We start from the raw sequence: 20,419 nt of genomic DNA on the forward strand, positions 1-20,419 counted from the left end.
ATATGTAAAAAATAAAAGGAGTTAAATAAAGGTTGAAGAACAAGAAGTATTGTTTTTCATTTTTAACATCAAATATTCTGAGCAATCATATCAATTCATTAAATTTTGGTTACCAAATTTACCCTGTGTTGATATATTGTTCAGAATTTCAAACAAGATTTAACATTTTGGTGACCCCGACGTGATCTGGTCAACGTTAATACAACACGACAAGCATCGTGTATTTAAGAAGTCAGATCAGCATCAAGTAATTATAACAAAAGAAGTAATCACGACTAGTTACGAGAAGTAAAATGGAGTCAGCAGCTGCAAGTCAAAGTAAAATTATCAAGCAATTGAAGGAAGTGTACGGTCAATATACGAAGCTACCCGAAGAAAGGAAGACCGAAAAATTAATCAAAGACAAATTGGAAAAAGTAGAGCATCTATGGGCATTGTTTGAAAAAGGTGATGATGACATCAGAGCCAAGTTCGAAAAAGAAAGAGGTCATTTATATTTCACAGAAGAGTGTTATAAAAATGTACAAGAATATTACAAAAAAATCAAGACGGAATTTGATCAGAAATTGCAAGACCTAAACAAGGCAGGTGTTCTAGAAATCAGAGATGTTGTGCAAAAACCAGAGCATGTTATTGAAAATCCAGAATTACAAAAATTAATCTGGATTTGTCAACGAAAACAGCAGCGATTAAATTACATGTTACAAAAAATTGTAACTCAGAATCAGCACGATAACTATTACAAGAACAAATTAGACGAACTAAAAACTTTATGGCAAGAAATAAAAAATGACGATATCGAAATTGCTGGAATGATAAGAAATCCAGAAGAAGCTGGATATGACGTTGTAAAAGTACTTGAATTGGAAGAAGAAGTGCAAGACATGATAATAAGTTTACAAAAAAACGTGAAATTACAACCTCAAGATTCAGTAAGTCAAGTAAGCAAAGAGGTGACACCTAGCATCAAACTTCCAAGTATCGATATTCCGAAGTTTGATGGTGATTACTGCAAATGGATACAATTTAAAGATATGTTTTGTCAGATGATAGATGGACAAAAATCACTAAAAAATACAGAGAAAATGTGGTATTTAAAAATGAATTTAACGGGAGAAGCAGAGAGGTATATAAGACATCTTACAATAACAGATGCAAATTATTCTGTAGCTTGGAAGCTATTAGAAGAGAGATACAATAATACAAGGTTACTAGTAACAAACATTTTGGATAAGTTAATAGGACAACCAAGTATTGTACCTGGATCAAGTAAATCAATTAAAGGCCTATTTAACACAACACAAGAATGTATTATGATGTTAGAAAATTTAGAATTGGAAGTTTACAATAATTGGGATCCAATTCTATTACATATTTTAATGAAGAAACTTGACAAAGACACTCATGTGCTATATGAGCAATCTTTACAATGTACCAAGGACCTACAGAGTCTACAAGAGTTTCTCACGTTTATTCAAGCAAGATTTCAAGCGCTAGAAGCTATAGGTGATAGTAGAGACAAGTCAACAAAACTCAAGAAAACGGCTTACGTAACAACAGGAGTAATTTTGAATAGTAACAGTGAATGTTTAGTATGTAAAGAGAAACATTCATTATTTAACTGTTCAAAGTTTTTAGAAATGACGCCTCAAGAAAAAGGCTTATGTGTAAGGAAGCACAATTTATGCACAAATTGCTTTAAGAAAGGCCACTTTTGGAAAAAATGTGTTTTGAGTAACTGTAGAAAATGTCAGCAAAAGCACAACACATTGATTCATGATCTATACAAAAAAGAAGTTAGTCAAGGTTCCACTACAAAACAACAAGCGACAGTAAATATATCAATGTCAGAGGTTGAACCTGAAAAATATGTAATTTTGGGAACGGCAATAGTTCAAGTACTTGATAAGGCAAACAATCCAGTCGAATGTCGAGTATTATTAGACTCTGGTTCACAGGTAAACCTCATCACGGAACGTCTTCAGAAAAAATTAGGTTTGGATGCAATAGGGGAAAGTTTGGACATTCATGGTGTAGGAAACTGTCAAGTTCAATCTAGAAGTCGACTGAATGTGAAAATTATGTCAAAAACAAGTATGTTTGATACGAGCATTGAGGCTAATGTGATAAGATCAATAACTACTTGTCAACCGCAAATATATATTGACATATCACAGTGGCCAATACCAGCGTCAATAAAGTTAGCTGATCCACAATTTAATAGTCCGCAGAAAGTGGATATGCTACTCGGCGTTGAGATGTATGCAGAATGTGTGAACGGGGGCCAATTAAAACTGGGAGCAAATTTACCGATATTACAAAAAACAGTATTCGGCTGGATGATTCTTGGTAAAGTGACACAACAGAATCAAACCAATAATTTTGTTGGAATAACCAACATTCAACTAAATGAACAATTAAATAAGTTTTGGGAAATTGAGAAAATTCCAGAAAAGAGAATCATGAATGCATCAGAGAAAAGATGTGAAGAATATTTCAAAAACACTGTGTATAGAGAAGAATCAGGACGCTTTGTTGTAAGTTTACCAATAACTAGTTCAGATAGCTTATTAGGAAATTCAAAAAATATAGCAATGCGAAGATTTTTAAACTTGGAAGGCAAACTGTCAAAAAATGTGAACCTAAGAAATGAATACATTCAGTTCATGAGGGAATATGCAGAATTGAAACATATGGAAGAAGTGAAAGAAAATGAAATTCCTGATATCCATTATTTTATGCCGCATCATGGTATAATCAAGCCATCGAGCAGCACTACTAAATTACGGGTAGTTTTTGATGCTTCATGTAAAACAACGAGTAATCTTTCGTTAAACGACATCATAATGAAGGGTGCAAAAGTACAGCATGATTTATTTGACATTTTACTTCGTTTTAGAAAACACAAATACGTTTTTACTGCCGACATCAAACAGATGTACAGGCAGATTAAGGTGGTACCAGAGGATCAGCATCTACAGTTAATACTGTGGAGAGAAAATCCACAAGAAAATATCAAATATTATCGTTTAACGACAGTAACGTATGGTACTAGAACAGCTCCGTACTTGGCAACTCGATGCCTTAAACAATTATCAGAAGATGAAGCAGTAAAATATCCTGAAGGTGCTAAAGCAATGAATGATTTCTATGTAGATGACGTCATAACAGGTTGTGATAATAAAGTTGGAATAATTGAAATGAAAAACCAGCTAAAACAGATGCTCAGTTCAGCTCAATTTCAATTACATAAATGGGCATCTAATGATAACAGAATAATAGAAGAAATTCCAACAACACAAAGAGAAGAAGAGAAAACGTTCAATGATGAAGAATCTACATACATAAAAACATTGGGACTATCATGGCAGCCAAGCATGGATACTTTTGCTTTTACAACACCATGTTCACAAACAGAAGGCTCACAGAAGTGGACGAAAAGGAAGATAGTATCTGAAGCTGCTACACTATTTGATCCTTTGGGTCTTTTAAATCCAATAATAATTAAAGCAAAAATGATAATTCAACAATTATGGATAAATGGTAGTGACTGGGATACGGAAATTGCAGAAGATTTAAAAGATGAATGGGTAAATTATCGTCACAACTTAGCCACATTAAAACATTTGAAGATAAAACGTCACGTATTTGGAGATAAAATGTCATCTAGAATCGAATTGCATGCTTTTTCAGACGCAAGTGAAAAGGCATTTGGAGCAGTAGTTTATGTACGATCTATTGATGTTTCTGGCACAATTACAAGTAAAATGCTATGTTCAAAATCACGCGTGGCTCCTAAAAAAATATTAACAATTCCAAGATTGGAGCTATGCGCCGCCAAATTAGCAGTAGAATTGATGATCAAAGTGAAAGAAGCATTTCAAGTAAAAGCAGATGCAACATACTATTGGACAGACTCTCAGATTATTTTATCGTGGATAAAAAGTGAGTCTTCAGCATTTAAAATATTTGTTGCGCACCGAGTAGCATTTATTCAAGAATTTACTAGAATACAAGAATGGAATTATGTCAACACAAAAAGTAACCCGGCAGATTTGATTTCTAGAGGAACAACAGCTGATAAATTAATGGATTCCGAATTATGGTGGTGGGGTCCTTCATTTTTCAGAGAAAATGAGGCAGACTGGTCTGAAAGACAAGTAAATATTATAAGACTGCAAGAAGAAGAAAGACAGGTGACAGTTCTAATAAATCAAGCTGTTCAAAAACAAGAAAAACACCCACTTCATTTAATTGACCATCATAACTGCTTTAAATTTCTTCAAAGAACTATGGCATACATCTTACGAGCAATAAATACATTTAAGAATGGCACACATAAGAATGATAATAAATGGCTCACAACAGATGAGTTAAATGAAGCCTTATTAGAAATAATTAGAGAAGTTCAAAGAAATCATTTTCAAGAAGAACTCAAAGATTTGAAAAATAAAACATTAGTAAGACCACATAGTCGATTGTCTTCACTAACACCATTTATCGATTGCGATGACATCATACGAGTAGGGGGAAGATTAAACAACGCTGCAGTTAACGAATTTGCAAAACATCCTATTGTGCTTCCAGGTACAGACATTGTGTCAAAATTACTTATGAATCACCTACACATTCAACATTTGCATGCCGGACCGTTGGCATTATTAGCCATTTCCAGACAGAGATATTGGATTTTACAAGGCAGACAATTGTCTAGAATTGTTGTTAGTCAATGTGTATTATGTGCAAGAGCCAAACCTCAAATGTATACGCAATTAATGGGAGATTTACCAGAAGCTCGAGTTTTGCCAGAAAGAGCATTTTGTAATACAGGCGTCGATTTTTGTGGGCCTATATTAACTCATTTTCACGTACGAGGTAAAAAGCCCCAAAAAACTTATATAGCTGTATTTTGTTGTTTTAGTACAAAGGCTATACACATGGAAGTAGTATCAGACCTAACAACTGATGGGTTTATTGGAGCGTTAAAAAGGTTTATTTCGAGAAGAGGACTATGCAAAAATATTTATTGCGACAACGCTACCAATTTTGTTGGAGCAAAAAATAAATTGAATGAATTATATGAAATATTTAAATCAGAAAAAGAAAAAACCACAATATATAATAACTGTAGCGCCAAGGGGATACAGTTTCATTTTGCTCCTCCAAGATCACCGCATTTTTCTGGATTGTGTGAAGCGGCAGTTAAATCAGTTAAAACGCTGCTAAAAAGTATTCTTGTGTCAGCTTCTCTAACATTTGAGGAACTATGTACAGTAACAGCTGAAGCAGAAGCCATTTTGAACTCAAGACCACTGACACCACTTTCGTCAAATCCGAATGATTTATCAGTACTTACCCCAGGTCACTTTCTAATAGGTGAACCATTGACATCACTTCAAGAACCAAATAAATCTACTCAAAATCTGTCATCATTGTCAAGATGGAAACTAGTTGCAGCTATTAGACAAGAATTTTGGAAAAGATGGACAAACGAATATTTACTAGAGCTACAACATAGATATAAATGGAAAACATCAACAGAAAATATAAAACCGGGATTAATTGTAATTATGAAAGAAGAAAATTTACCCCCGTTGAAGTGGCCAATAGCAAGAATTATAGAAGTTATCAAGGGTAAAGATAATTTGGTAAGAGTAGCTGTTGTAAAAACAGCACACGGAACATATAAAAGAGCAATTCACAATTTAGCTCCGTTACCAATAGAGAGTTCCGATACTCAATTAACATCACCTGAGAGTTCTAAACGAAAATTAGAAAAAACAGATGAGAATACAAAGGCGAAATGGAAAAAAGGGAATAAATATTCATCACATACAACATTATTTACGATCTTGGCATTAGTATTCTTACCGTTAGTAGTATTTGGATCTTCAGTACCTTATCAAATTACACAACTTAACAATAGCGGTGTATACTTCGAGAAATTAGGAGAGGGACAACTTATTGCAACTAACTGGAACTTAGTAGTATACCACAATATGAGTGATTATTGGAATTACAACAAGGCCATTATAGAAGGTATAAACCAAATGAGAAGTATAGCAGACACAATGAATGAAAAAGAACTATCAATGTTAATATTAGATCGGTTCAAACATAAGCTTCAAGAACTACATGAAAGAAATCAACTCTTGTTCCCAACCACTGTCAGTCAGCAGCGTTCCAAACGAGGACTAATCAACATAGTAGGCAACATTGCAAATAAATTATTTGGAGTTCTAGATGATGAATACGCAGAAAAAATAGAAAAAATTATGGGAGAATTTGAGAACAAACAAACAAAATCCTTTCATATTATTCAAAATCAAACGTCAATCATTGAGGCCACAGTTAATTTATTTAAAAAGAGTCAGGCTGAAAGATTGCAACAATTAAAGGTTATTGATGAAGAAATACATGAAGTAAATCGTACATTACAACACTTAACACCCAGCCAGCAAAATGAAAAGCTTCAAAAGGTATTTTTAATGTTGAGTCAATACATGACTCTAGTAATTGACGAGTTGGAAAAAATTCAATTAACTATTTTAAATATTATTCATGATGTTCATCATGAAAGATTCAACACACTGATATTAAAGCCTCATCAGCTTATTGAATATTTAGAAGAATTACAAAAGGTCATTCCAGCAGAATTGCAGGTACCAACTATAACACAGGTGTATGGAATAACAAAAGTCAAATCAAAAATAAACAACGGCTCTGTCATATTCACGTTAAGCATTCCTTTAATAAGATCATTGGAATTGGAAATATTTAGAATTGTGCCATTCCCAACGAGAATAAACAACACATTTGTTAGTATAGAACCAGACAAGGAAATTTTGATGACAAATCTACATAAAGATTTAGCATATACCTTATCAACAGCCGAGTGGCATAATTGTATTTCATATAACAATGAAAATTATCTATGTAAGCAACTCCGGCCATTTTTCACCAAAGATGCAAAAGAAGTCGAATGTGAATTTAATTTAATAGCACAACAATCAATTGCGGATAGATGCAAAATCAAAATAACAAAACCAAGTAGAACATGGATTCAAATCATCAGAAAAAATTCATGGTTGTACTCATTAAATAGCGAATATCTGTATAATATTGTTTGCAATAATTCTGCATACCAAATAAGATTGCAAGGCAATGGTATAATAACATTCAATCAAAACTGTTTGTTAAAAGACAAAGAGCAGATCCTTCAAACGTTTAAAATAATCGCCGGCAACTTCAGCAATTCATTTCTGCAGCCACACGTACTACCCCAAGTACAACACCAAATTGACTCTGCTATGTTCAGCCAAGCCCATTTTGATCTGTTAAATATTACCGATTCGTTTTCTCTTGAGTATGGTAAAATCAAAAAACATATACGAACCTTGAAGGAACAAGAAAACAACTACGAAGAAATTTCCAATCACGACATACATCAATATATTATAAGTTATTTGGCAATTGGGTTCTGCATCATCACCGTTACAACATATGTGGTCAAAAAATATAAAACTAAACCATTATCTAAAGCAATAACAGTAACAGCAAATGATCTTAAGGTTTGATGTGCAAGCAATCAACGCGGGGGAGAATGTTTAAGACGCAACAACAACAACCAGTTATCAATGCACATGTCAATTTTAGAAAGTTACTATTTAGTTAATTTTGTATTTTTAGAAACCTTAACAATAAAAGGGATAAGAACAATAGATAATAAATTATGTTTATGAGAGAAATCTTTGCTAGGAACATATTACAATCATATATTTGTATAATGTCTACAATATGATAAGGATATGACAATTTTTAGTATGTATTACGAAGTGTAAAGATTATAAAAATAAAGACGATTTAAAAATAGATTCATCTGTTGCGACCGTCATAAAATTATCAATTTTGGTTATGTGTAAATATTTGGGCTCAATAGATATCTGTGTGTAATATGATTTTTAATTGTATTGTTTCATATTGTAAATAAAATATTCTTTGTAATTTAAATAAAAATTATGATAACGTAAAACTAATAGTTTAAAAATAAATTGGAGTAGGGATATGTTGGATTGTAAATTTAGTATATAAGTCTTGATATGTAAAAAATAAAAGGAGTTAAATAAAGGTTGAAGAACAAGAAGTATTGTTTTTCATTTTTAACATCAAATATTCTGAGCAATCATATCAATTCATTAAATTTTGGTTACCAAATTTACCCTGTGTTGATATATTGTTCAGAATTTCAAACAAGATTTAACAGGTATTGAAAACCGAGTTGGATTTACAAGGTTACTGATGTAGCAAGAGAAAAAGGGTTTGTCCTTAAGAACTTTCCTGTATTACGCCAAAATGAATATTATTCTCCTTACTTCTAGCACTTTCAGACTCCGCATATTGCGATCTATTTAACAAGTAGTTAATATTCTAAGCAGTATTGTTCGGTCTATAGAGCCTTCTTGATATCGAAAAATACTGCAACCATCTTCTTGTTACTCCCAATACCAGCCTGAATTTTAGAAATAAAATCAGTATTAGTTTTTATTTGATAAATTTCCTTTTATAAATATGCAGTAACTTTGCAGAAAGGCTGTTGATATACAAATTGGACGAAAGTTGTTTGCATCATCTTTATCTCCAGATTTTTTGTTATATACGAGAATTACTTTAATTGTTGAATTTGCATTTGCCTCTCGCTTAATATCACTTTCCACCTGGAATTATAAGAATTATCCCTAAAAATATGCAATTTTTTTTAAATATTGGTAGTATATTGTTTTAATATTAATAGCCCTGACATTATACTGCAATGTTTTTACATAAAATTTTCAACTTAAACATAAAATCCTATTTTAAATCAAATATATATTCTAATTTTAAAAATGCAATTCAAATTTTAATTACAATATAAATATTATATAATTTAAAATTTAATATTAAGTTTGCACATAATAAATTTTAAATTTCGTATATCTCAAACCTGAAATTATAAAATTTCCTCGTATATTCAGAAAAAAAGCAGCACAACTTTTGTTCACATCTTTTTTTGTTAATAATTCAATTTAAATTGCTTTAATTAATATTTATAGCTATTTCCGTTAATAAAAACAACACTGCCTATGTATACATATACATATATATGTATGTGATATAAAATAATTTTATATTTTTTGCATTTGATGCGAAATTATACAATCAGTTTCAACAATTCTCTTCTCTTTTTTTTTTTATTAAACTTTGACATCTACTTTAGTATGACAAATCAAAAGACAAATTTAAATCAAAAGCATAGGTTTTTTTTTCTCTCCATTTTTGTTCGTTTTTCGTTATTATTTTCACAAAAAAAAAAAACGAGTGAGCTAATAACAAATAATGAAAAAAAAATTTTTTTGATATCTCAACATTTTTATTACAGTTTAACGCCTTCTAGCCTTTACGCTCTTTCATTTGTTTTTTTTCTACCTTTCCTTTTGGATGTGATAAAAAATATAATATTCATTCGAACTGTAAGGTCTACATACACCTAAATATAATATTCAATATGCATACAACACATGCTCATGTTCACGTGATGTGAGAATAGATATCAAACACATTTTGAAGAATGTAAGCATATTTTTTCCTTTGATTACAATTAAATGCAACAGAATATTTTGTGTATGTTCAGTGTGTGCGTGCTTATGCAATGATATTAAAAAATGGCGGAACATTAAAAATTTACGTAAATATTTTTATGTACGATTTTTGCATGAGAAATTATTGTTTTTGTTGCTGATTAATAATACAAAATTAACAATAAACATTTTTTTTTGCAAAAATAATATAAAAATTAAACTGATTTTTAATCAGCGAACCGTATTTGAACAAGGCTGGATTCGGAAAATGAGAATTATTTAAAAAAAAATACAAAAGCCATCGATTGAATTAAAATGGAACTGGACGGGAAATTGAATGTCTATAGTGTGTTATAGTTCATAGGAAAAGATAAGTAAACCGACTGCCTTTAACAGTAAGGTAAAGGCAGTCGTTTAGGTATATTTCATAACTCACCCAATGGGAGCAAATACTCAACGTTCCGCCGCAAATCTGATTTTTATTTTTTCTGACAGTTTTCAGAACGATTTGTCTTCGGGTTTTTTATTTTCTCTGATGTTGCTGTACCCAGAAATCCTCCCAAGAATTACCCTATTTCTCACGGAGACACGAAGATGTAAGAAGATTTCTTTTGAAAGTCAGTTACCGCTATCAAACACTTACTCTCATATTCAAATTATAAGTTAGTCTCATATTCAAACAATCCGTTAGGCTCATATATTCGTTATCGTCACATCTTTTTGGAGCTTTTTCATCTTAATAAACTGGCATACTGCTGACCACCAGAAACCAGAAAACGCTTCTCTTAATTTAAAAACTGTCAATTTTATTTATTCTTTTACGACTTTTCTAATGATGAATAATTGTAAAAAAAATTCTCACATGCAAATTAATTATTTTTATGTGCAAAGTTTTAATAATTGAATTTTATGAAATTTTTAGTACTGAAAAGACCTGCAATTAGCAATTCGGAATGGTTTAAGATGAGTTTTTGAATTAAAAAGTGAGAAAATTTTCTAATTCAAACGGAATAACATGTTGGAATACGTGGAGGTCTAAAAAAATATTTTTCTTTCATAATAAAGTCATGAAAGAAATATTTTGTTTTTTCTTTAATTTTTAAATATTTATTTTAATAAAAAAAACCACACACAGAAATTTAATAAACAAATTGAAAAGAATGCAAATTTGAAAATTTAAAATGCGACCACTTCTGGGAGAACTTTAAAATGGAAAACAAAATAAAAATAATTCTTTTCAATCTTTTCAAAGTGAATATTTAAAAAAAAAATAAAAAAAAAGGAAACATAAAAATGTAGGTCATGACCTTCCACACAAATTCAATCGTGCATTTTCGTTTCTGTTTTCTCTTTTTTAATAAAACTCCCATTTAAATTTTTTATTTTCTATTTAAATTGCATATAAAATATTTAAAAAAAAAAACTAAGAAAAATTGTCATTTTATTTTGGAAGTTTTTCATCAAAAATTTTTCTCTTTAAATAAAAATGTGCAACAAATTATTTTTATGCAATTTATTATGGAAAAGTGTTAAAAAACAAAATAAAAAATAAAACTTAAAGAAATGGGTAAACTTTATTAGCATATTTAAAGTGTTAAATGGCTGGGTTAATGTTAAAATTAAGATTGGTTATAAAAAAACAAAATATTTAATACGAAGGAGGAAGAGAGGATAAATCTCCCCCACCCAAATTTATACTAAGAAATTGTAAACTCAAGCCTCAGCTGAATAATAGTAGTTCAATTCATTTACCGGTTGCTTAGTCGAAAGGATGTCGCGAAAAATTTTTAACCGACATTTGACCTAGAACCGACTGAAAGATTTTGTTTTTGCGTTTTTGCCACTTTGTGTCTTAAAAACTTCTAGAAAAGAAAGTTCCTTCAGTAAATCCTCGAAAATTAAGCCGGAGAATTTTATTGTCTAACGAGGCAGTCGCTTCGGATACTCTACTATCTTACCAGAGATCTCTCACACTCGAGCTGGCGAATTTGATGTCTAAAATTTCCTCTCTAGCCCCAGTTAAGAAAATCGAGCAATTTACTACATTATATACTATGTATGTCTAGGTTTTCTTTAACTTAAAATTCTAGCAATGACTCATCTCTGAAAGTGGCATCACCTGCTTCATCATTTGCATCGCATCCGACGTCAGAACTGTTTCTCAAGTCCAATTTCGTGAATTCTGAAACTAAAATGAAATTAATATTTTTCGTTATTAGAATGAAGGTTTTAGGTAGAACACCTTTTTTCTCTTTTTCGAGCCTACGAGTATTGCCTTGTCTCAGGAGTGGCTAAGCAAGGAGATAATTAAATAATTTTCGGCAGTCAGTATTTTCCGCGGCTATTAACTAGTCAATTGGGTATGGATCTTATAAAACCACTGGATTAGTGAGAGAGAGACTTTTTGAAGGTAGGTTATTACCCCATGGCCTTTTAGATTTTCCTCTTCACTACTTTTTCATGGTTGGACCTACCAAGTAATGCAGTTGAAGCGCCCACTGACACGGTTCTCGAATTCATCTGATTTATATACTTAGATTTATTTCAACATTTTTTAAATAATGTTAATTTATTCTTTTTCTTGTTTTTCTATTTACTTATATAGTTATGCAATTTTAAATTTTCTTAGCCAAAAATTTAATACCCAAAAATATTTTTTTTCCCAAAATAAAAATTTAAATAATAATTTCTCTTTTTGGTATTATAATTTTTCTTTAATTAAATTTGAATATTTTTTGTTATTTCGTTTTACTCGTAAATAAAAACCATATTTTCTTCTTAAAATAAAAAAAAATAAATTTCAATTTACAATATTAGAATTAATTTTAAGAAAAAGTTTTTTTTTTAAGGAGCAACTTTTGGACTAAGAAAATTTAAATACGAAAATAAAAAATACTTAAACTATAAATGGAATTTTGTGTTTAATAGAACGTCTGCGTCCTACGCGATAAAGTTTATTATAAAATGCAAAAAGAAGAAAAATCTTAAAAATTAAATTTTCAATACCCTCAAATCTTATAATTTGAGGACTTCATTTAAATTATAGACTAACTTTCGCTCTACATAATAATTTTTCTTAAAAACTTGCACAATTTTTGTAATTATAATGAAAATTTTATAAAATTAAAATTTTTTTTGTTGAAGTGAAAATTCTCTAAAAAAAATATTGAAATATTTAAAGTACTTAATACTCATAAAATATTTTTGATACTTAAACAATACTTAATCCTATAAGTGTGGGCTCTATATAAAATTGAAGACAAACTAAATCTCTTCTACGATTTGTTAAAATTGCACGTGTCACATACAAGAATTTTATTAGGTTTTAAATTTGAATTTCATATAAATTTCATTCAAAAGCTGGGCTTTTGCTGTTTGCCTCTGTGATTCTCATATCACTTGTTTAAATCCACAATATTGTTATCTTTCACTAAGTAATAACAGAAAATGCGTTATGCACCAATATGTTACATTATTCCATCGTCTGGTATAAAATACTCAACAATTTGGTAAAGCAAAAATCTAATACAAAGTTTCTAAAAATCTCTATACTATTTTCTTCTATAACATAATTTTAGTAGATTTGTGTGGGTGTTGTGAAGGTCATTTATATAACACTTTAACATTTTAATAACATTTAAAAAAAAAATAAAAATTAACACTTTTAATTGCATATTTTTTTCAATGTAATCTCTACGTTTTTTTTTTCTGATGTTGCTTTAAAATTCTTAAAAAAAAAATTTTTTTTTTTCCATTTTCATCCTTTTAATCAACAATTTTGCATTTAATTCAAATAAAGCAGAGGAAAAAATACTAAAACTAGAAAAATATTTCCTAAAAGGATGACTTCAGTTCGGTTCAAATATTTTTTTTTATTTTAAATGCATTTAACAAAAGATTTTACTTTAAATTTTTGTAGAGAAATTGGAAATTGTGTAGAAGCACAGGGTGCTATAATTGGAAAATAAAAAAATTTTGAAAACTCAAAAGTACACCAATTTTTCTAAGTTTTAGAACTCAAACAAATAATGTCAATTTGTTTATTTTCAGTTTGTGTTTAATATCCTCACGATGTTGCTGAACTGGAGTTTTCGGCTTTATTTTGTAGGTAAATAATATTAGAATTTCATTTTTTGCAATTTCAATAGTATGACAGTCAAAAGTAAAGAAGGCCGCAACTAAAATAAGAGTTTCATCCCAAATCATAATTCAATGCCTTTAGAGCTTTCCTTACACTGTCCAACTTTCGAATTTTCTGTACCTTCATACTGTTTTATGTTCAGTGTTACTCAGTGTTAATTTTGTTACCGTATGTAAAACACTTACGGAGAAATTGTAAGATTACGGGAGAAGTGTTAGAATTACTACCACCTGAACGAATATGTTAAAAGATTTCATTTCGTAGGTTTTCCGAATTAATTGAAAATAATTTTCTATTTCTTCTAAAAACTTCTCCGTTTTTTTTTTTAAAACAAAAATCGTTAAAGGCAAAAACCTTATATAATATTTTTCCTTTATTCAAAAACAACTTCATTCTTGGTCCTTATATAGAAGTTTTTTTTGTGTAATTAATGAAAGAAATAAAAAATTAAGCAAAGAATTGTAAAAAAGTTGTCCTCAAAAAACAAGAAAAATATCCAAAATAGAAAAAAGAAATCAAATTTTATTTTAAAGAAAGTTTTGCAATTAAAAATTCATTTTTTTTTTATCATTTACCTTAATAACTTCAATGATTCTTTAAAGACACAGCACAGCTTACCTTGAAGATCATCTCAGGCAAAAAAGAAAAATAAAATTTTCATACAAGACTTCCTTTTTTTTTGTTTTTTGGTAAAACTAAAAAAAAAAATTCTTTTTTTATTGTAATTCTTAAAGGAAATGCAAAAAAAAAAGAATCAATTAAACAAAACAGCGAATTTGTTTAAATTGTCAATATAATTAAAACTTACCAACCACAAATCGTATAAAAAGTAAAATCAAGCACTTTAAAATTTCTCGAGTGACTCATTATTTTTTTTCCAAAAATTCTTTTAAAAAGCATATTGGCAGGCAAGTGTTTCGTGCACTCTCCAAATTTTCTGTGTTGATCGGCAAATTTTATATGCGATCAGTTTAATAATCTTGGCCTGCCTTCTCAAGTATAATAAACTTTGAAAAAATCGGGCAAGCGTTTTTATACCAAAAATAGGCGGTAGATTTTATGAACTCCTAGTTAATAAATAAAAATTGGTGTTGTCATATACATTTTTCATACATGTATTCTTATTCGAAAATTTTAGGTGTATTTAAATTTGAAAATTTCAGAGCCGGAGCCGGAGTCTAAGTCAAAATTGAACTCAGAAGCAGTGTCGGAGGCAGAGTCGGAGTTGGAATCGGAGTCTGAGTCGGAGTCTGAGTCGGAGTCAGAGTCGGCATCGAAGTTTGAGACAGATTCAGAGTCAGGGTGAAAGTCGGAGGCAGAGTCCAAGTCGGAGTCGGAGGCAGAGTCGAAGGCGGAAGCAGAGTCGAAGTCGGAATCGGAGTCGGAGTCTGAGTCAGAATTAGTGTCGGAATCGGAGTTGGAGGCAGATTCACAGTCGGGGAGAGAGTCGGAGTGTGAGTCAGGTTCAGAATCAGAACTTAAGTCAGAGTCAGAGTCAAGAATGGATCAAAATTGCAGCCCAAATGTGAATTTGATTAGAATGGTTTGATTCGAAATTTGAAAATAAAGTTTTAAAATTCGAAATCGGTTCAAAATATTTAAAATAAACTCCGAATTTAAAGCCTTCTGAGGATTCGGGACTACACTTAACGTATAGTAAAATTTTGGAGGATTACAGGTGTCGGGAATCTGCGAACTGGTTATTTGGTTTTGGTGGCCGCTGTTCCATTGGACGACATATTGATTTCAGAAAGAAAAGATTGGGAAGGTAGCCCTTGACGGAGGTTTAACAAAAGCATTCATTGCATACACTGGAAAATTTTAAAATTAGGTTCATTGCTCCTCTCAGTAAAATATCCAACTACTCGCAAATTAATATTTCTTTTATTTTCTTCCAAGGCAAAATTTACATTTAACCATAACCAGTGCTATAATTTTAGCTTATGGTTTACATTTTTTTTAAGGTTTATTTCAACGAACTTGATAACTATATATAATTTTTATCATTTTTGTAACTGACCTAAATTATAAGATAAGAAGAAAATAAAAAAAAAATTACAAGGCGACCACAAAAGAAAAAAGGAAAATTGAGTTCATTACACCAATTACTTTGGAAAACTATGCTACCTTTATCGAATTATATTAACGTATTTTTTTAGAAACGTGTTCAAAGAGCAAGAAGCAAATTTAAGATTTATTAAATACTGATAAGCCAACTATAATAGTTCAATATATTCGTAAAACAGAAGATTTTTCATGATATTAAATGGAGAAGGAATGAAAATGGAAAATTGTTTTAAGCGTTTTTTATTAAACCCAACGACCGATTGTTAAGGGTCTTTTTTATTAAATTTATAATATTTTGCGAGAATAAGACAAAATTTAACGACTGGCAATGTGCAGTTAATATTTACTTTTATAATACAACATTTTGACCGTATTGTGCAACAATAGCTCAACAAGCAACAACACAAAACTTCACTTGCTACAACTCCAAAAAAGGCAATGAGAATTGTGATCTAATGTGATAAAAGGATACATTTCAATCCGATAATAGATAATTTAAAACGGATGACTGTTGGTAATAGAATTATCGTAAGTATAATATACGTTTTTATTATATAAGTATATTAATATAATAATATAATTAAGTATATTAATACGTTTTCATTAATGTTTCAGTTAAAAAATGAACTATTGCCAAAATAAATCTAAAATCCCATTGACTACGTACGAGGATGTTATTATTTGAGATTACCGTTATATCATAAGACAACTACTCAAAATTATTGTATAAAGATGTACAAATGTTTAATACTTTGCCGATAAATTTAAAAAGGTATACTTAAAACACAATTAAAAGATCATCTGTAATGATATGTATTATATTATACTGTAATATTTATTTTGTTATTTGTAGTTACATTAATACAACAATAATATCTGGAAATTGGTAATTATTTTCAAACCAATTCAAGCCTAAAATTTTATTTTTCAAGAAATGCGCGACGTAAGGTAATTTTTAAATTTAAAAATTATAACAATTAAAGAACTTAAAAATACCATATTTTTTTTATTGTTGAATTTTTTTATTATATTTTTAGTAATACAAAGTGTTTTTAAAGAATTCTAAGGAAAAGAACGGCTAAGTTTTGTTTATCCCCTCTCCCAATTCTTTAATTCTTACTAGCATATGTAGCATAAACTTTAATATTGTTTTAGTATGTTATATCGGCACCTTTTGTGTATTATATTGTTTTTAAATATTAAGCATAGGTGACGCTATATAATATTTTATTCAATGCAATGCATACAAATACATACATACTTATGTAATAAAATTATTTTGAAAAACTTTAACGTAAAAACAAAATAAACACATAGAAAATAAAATTAAAATGGCAGGAAATTTAAAGAAAATTTTCTATATTGGTTTGGAAAACAAAAAACAATAAGGATAAAATCAGAATAACAATGGAATGGAAAAAAGAACGAAAAGATAACGATAAGAAGAGAAAAGGGCCAACAGGAAAAATTTTTTTTTCTTATTTTTTTTTGTATACTTAAAAAAATGGAAACTAAAAATCCTTGAAAAACTTTTCTATAAACTTTTTAAATTATTTACATTAGTATTGTGGTCGTTTTTAACTCCTATGTATATTCTTTCTCTCTCTCTCTATATATATATATATATATGTATATATATGCATACATACATATGCTTGCTAGGATCTCTTCTACATTCTATATCAAATTTTCCTAAAACCTTTTTTGCCCCCGCTGGTACACTTTATCTTATACTATATTTCTCTAATTTTCTTTATTACATTTTACAATATCACGGTTTATTTGGAAGGAAAATCTTTTCCGTTTTTCTTATTATTTTTATTTGTTTATTTGCTTGTTTGATTGTTACCCATATTAAAAGGACTTTAAAGAGAAATGAACGTAACAACTACAATAATAAAATAAAAAGAGAACAGGAAAACAAATGGTAATCATATTACGAACAAAATACAAATTTATAAAAAAAGAAAAGAAAAACAATGAAAATATTACGTTTTTTCTTGTTTTATTCTTCATCTTTTGGTGTTGTTGTTTGATTTGTTTTAGAGAAAGAATGAAATTGGTAATGTGTCGTGTAATCGACACGTTTAATTCACATATAATCATATAGGTTTTTTCTTTGGTTTTGTTCTAATAACAATCCTCTTCATTGTGTCATATATGTATGGCCCTTTTTTCAAAAATTTTTCCTTAAATTATAGAAGAGATTTCTTTTTCTGATTTTTTTTTTTAAATTAAAGTTACTACTCAAAGTTTTCGTCTCAAAACATTTTAAGGAGACCATATTATTGTATTAAATTATAAAAGGTACTTTACTTATTAATGTATTCGATGCAGCGAGCTTCTTAAATTGTATAGACAAAAGAATTTTAATTGGATACGGAATTTAGGGCTAAGAAAATTCTAAAATATAAAAATAAATTGACGATTGAACTTTTAAAATTGTTTTCTTGGACTTAAGGAATAGTTTAAGCTTTATGATCGCTTTAGAATTAAAAATTTATTTCAAATACACTTAAATAAATTTAAAAACAAAGGAGTTGAATCTTTGATTTACTATATATTTAGAGTTTCCGATCCCAAAATATCGTTGAAAATTTAGAGAAACGAATTTTTATTTGATTCCGAAAAATAAAATCATTGAACTTATAAAAATATTTTAATTGAAATTTTTAATATTGAAAAATTAAACATTTGAATTTTCTATAAAATTTAAATTTACACGAACAAAATTTAAATTTTTCGAACAGTAATAATTATCATAATATTTTGATTGTCGAATAAATTCCAAAAATTAATCCAAATCTAACCAATACAAAATGACTTAATGTTATTTTGCATACACATACATATATTCTTTCATATTATGTGCATTCCTTATATTAAAATAAAATCACCATATTATGATGAAAGTATTTTCGTCCTATTTTTAATTCTAATTAGTAATGGTCAATTTGTATTACTCGTATATTTCTCATCTACTTTGTATTTATTCTCTATCGGTTTGTTCTGTTATATTATAAACGGGTGAACACATATACATATGTATGTATATACGTACATACTAATATAATTAAAATAGATGAAACGTTAAATTGTTAAAATAAATTTTAAAATAAAAAAACAAATAAAACAAACAAAACAAGAAAATATAAACGAGAAAAATGAAAAAAAAAAACAAAAGTTTATACATATATCCTTTAAAACATATTAAAAAAGGATATTTTCTAGTTTTTATCTGCATGTAAGGAGATTATGTTAAACAATTTAAAAAACAGAAGAAGAAAACGGGGCAAAAAGAACTAAAAAAAAAATAAAATTTTGCAAACATGAAAATGAATGAATTGAGAACATTTTAGAATGAAAATGAAATAAAAAAAGAATAACAAAAAACTAGAAAAGTTTTTAAATTTCAAAAGGATATGCGAAAAATTATAATTTTAAATTGTTTTTTTTTTTTCAACTTAAATGTATCGAAAATAATTATTATTAATTTTATGATAATTTTTGATTTATTTAATATAATTATTGTTTTTCTTTTGCATTTATATTATTTTATAATTTAAATAATAAAAATATTTTGATTTAAAAATATTTTTTAATTATAATTTTAATTTTAAGAATTTCAAATGTGGAAGAATAGAATAGCGTTTAAGAAGTTGTGATGGAAATATCGATTAATTTTAAGGTTTATTTTTTAAATATGACAAACTATGAACTTCCAAAAGTGTTTATCAACATCATTCACCACTTCCATTTAGGATCCTTGACCATTTGCACTTCTCCTCCTTAACACTTTCCCCATACAATTCTCATTACTATTGCAGTCAAATTCAATTTTGTAATAATATGTAATTGGATTATAATAGAGTTCGCCCAACTTTATGCAATATTTTATAAATTTTAATTGAAATTCATAATATCGTTTACATCCTCCACACACAACGTCCTATCTTTATGCAAATTGTTATTTTTAATTTCTAATTTCAACATTTTCATCATAACTCTTCTTAAATATTAAATTAAGATAATTATAGACAATAACCCTTACCAAATTATTACCCCATTTCTAAAATATGAATCGCATGTAACAATGCACCAATTTGAACTTCTTGAGTTCACAAAAACCTGCTTTACAACGGTACGTTTTACGTAAGTATAACCCGTTTTCAAATATTTTTCAGAAGTCAAAATTAAGGAAAAATTGAATTCTAACTCTTAACATACATATTACAGAAAAAGCTATATGAAAGTGGGACCCTGCGAAAGGCAAAACTGTCATTACCAAAACAATCGGCAAATGAAAGTTCAAAAATGCAAAAATATTTTCTAATGAAAAGACGTAAAGAAACTTTGGTCTTTTGCGATTCTGCCCCCGAAAGATTTTACTGTGGAGTATTTAAAGTAAAAAGATTCGTTATAATTTTATTTTAAAAGTTTTCAATATTTGATATTATTGGTTAATATCGAAAACTTTTATTTTTCAATTAATAATTTCTACTGTTAATTATTTTCTTTTTTACACACTTCCCAAAAAGCAATATAATTTTTTTCTTCAGTTAAGGTGAAATTCAATTCACCACTCTATTACATATTA

General features: G+C 28.8%; 1 protein-coding gene across 1 annotated transcript; it reads left to right on the plus strand.

The window, feature by feature from the left end:
* Positions 1–293: 293 nt before the first annotated feature.
* LOC129607776 (uncharacterized) lies at positions 294–5,550 on the plus strand. Its single transcript, XM_055518951.1, has 4 exons — positions 294–1,002; positions 1,117–4,990; positions 5,132–5,450; positions 5,506–5,550. The coding sequence occupies exons 1-4, from the start codon at positions 294–296 to the stop codon at positions 5,548–5,550; spliced, it is 4,947 nt and encodes a 1,648-aa protein (XP_055374926.1).
* Positions 5,551–20,419: the final 14,869 nt, after the last annotated feature.

The sequence above is a fragment of the Condylostylus longicornis genome, unplaced genomic scaffold (assembly GCF_029603195.1).
Source record: "Condylostylus longicornis isolate FDR11 unplaced genomic scaffold, ASM2960319v2 ptg000028l, whole genome shotgun sequence".
Lineage (NCBI taxonomy): Eukaryota > Metazoa > Arthropoda > Insecta > Diptera > Dolichopodidae > Condylostylus > Condylostylus longicornis.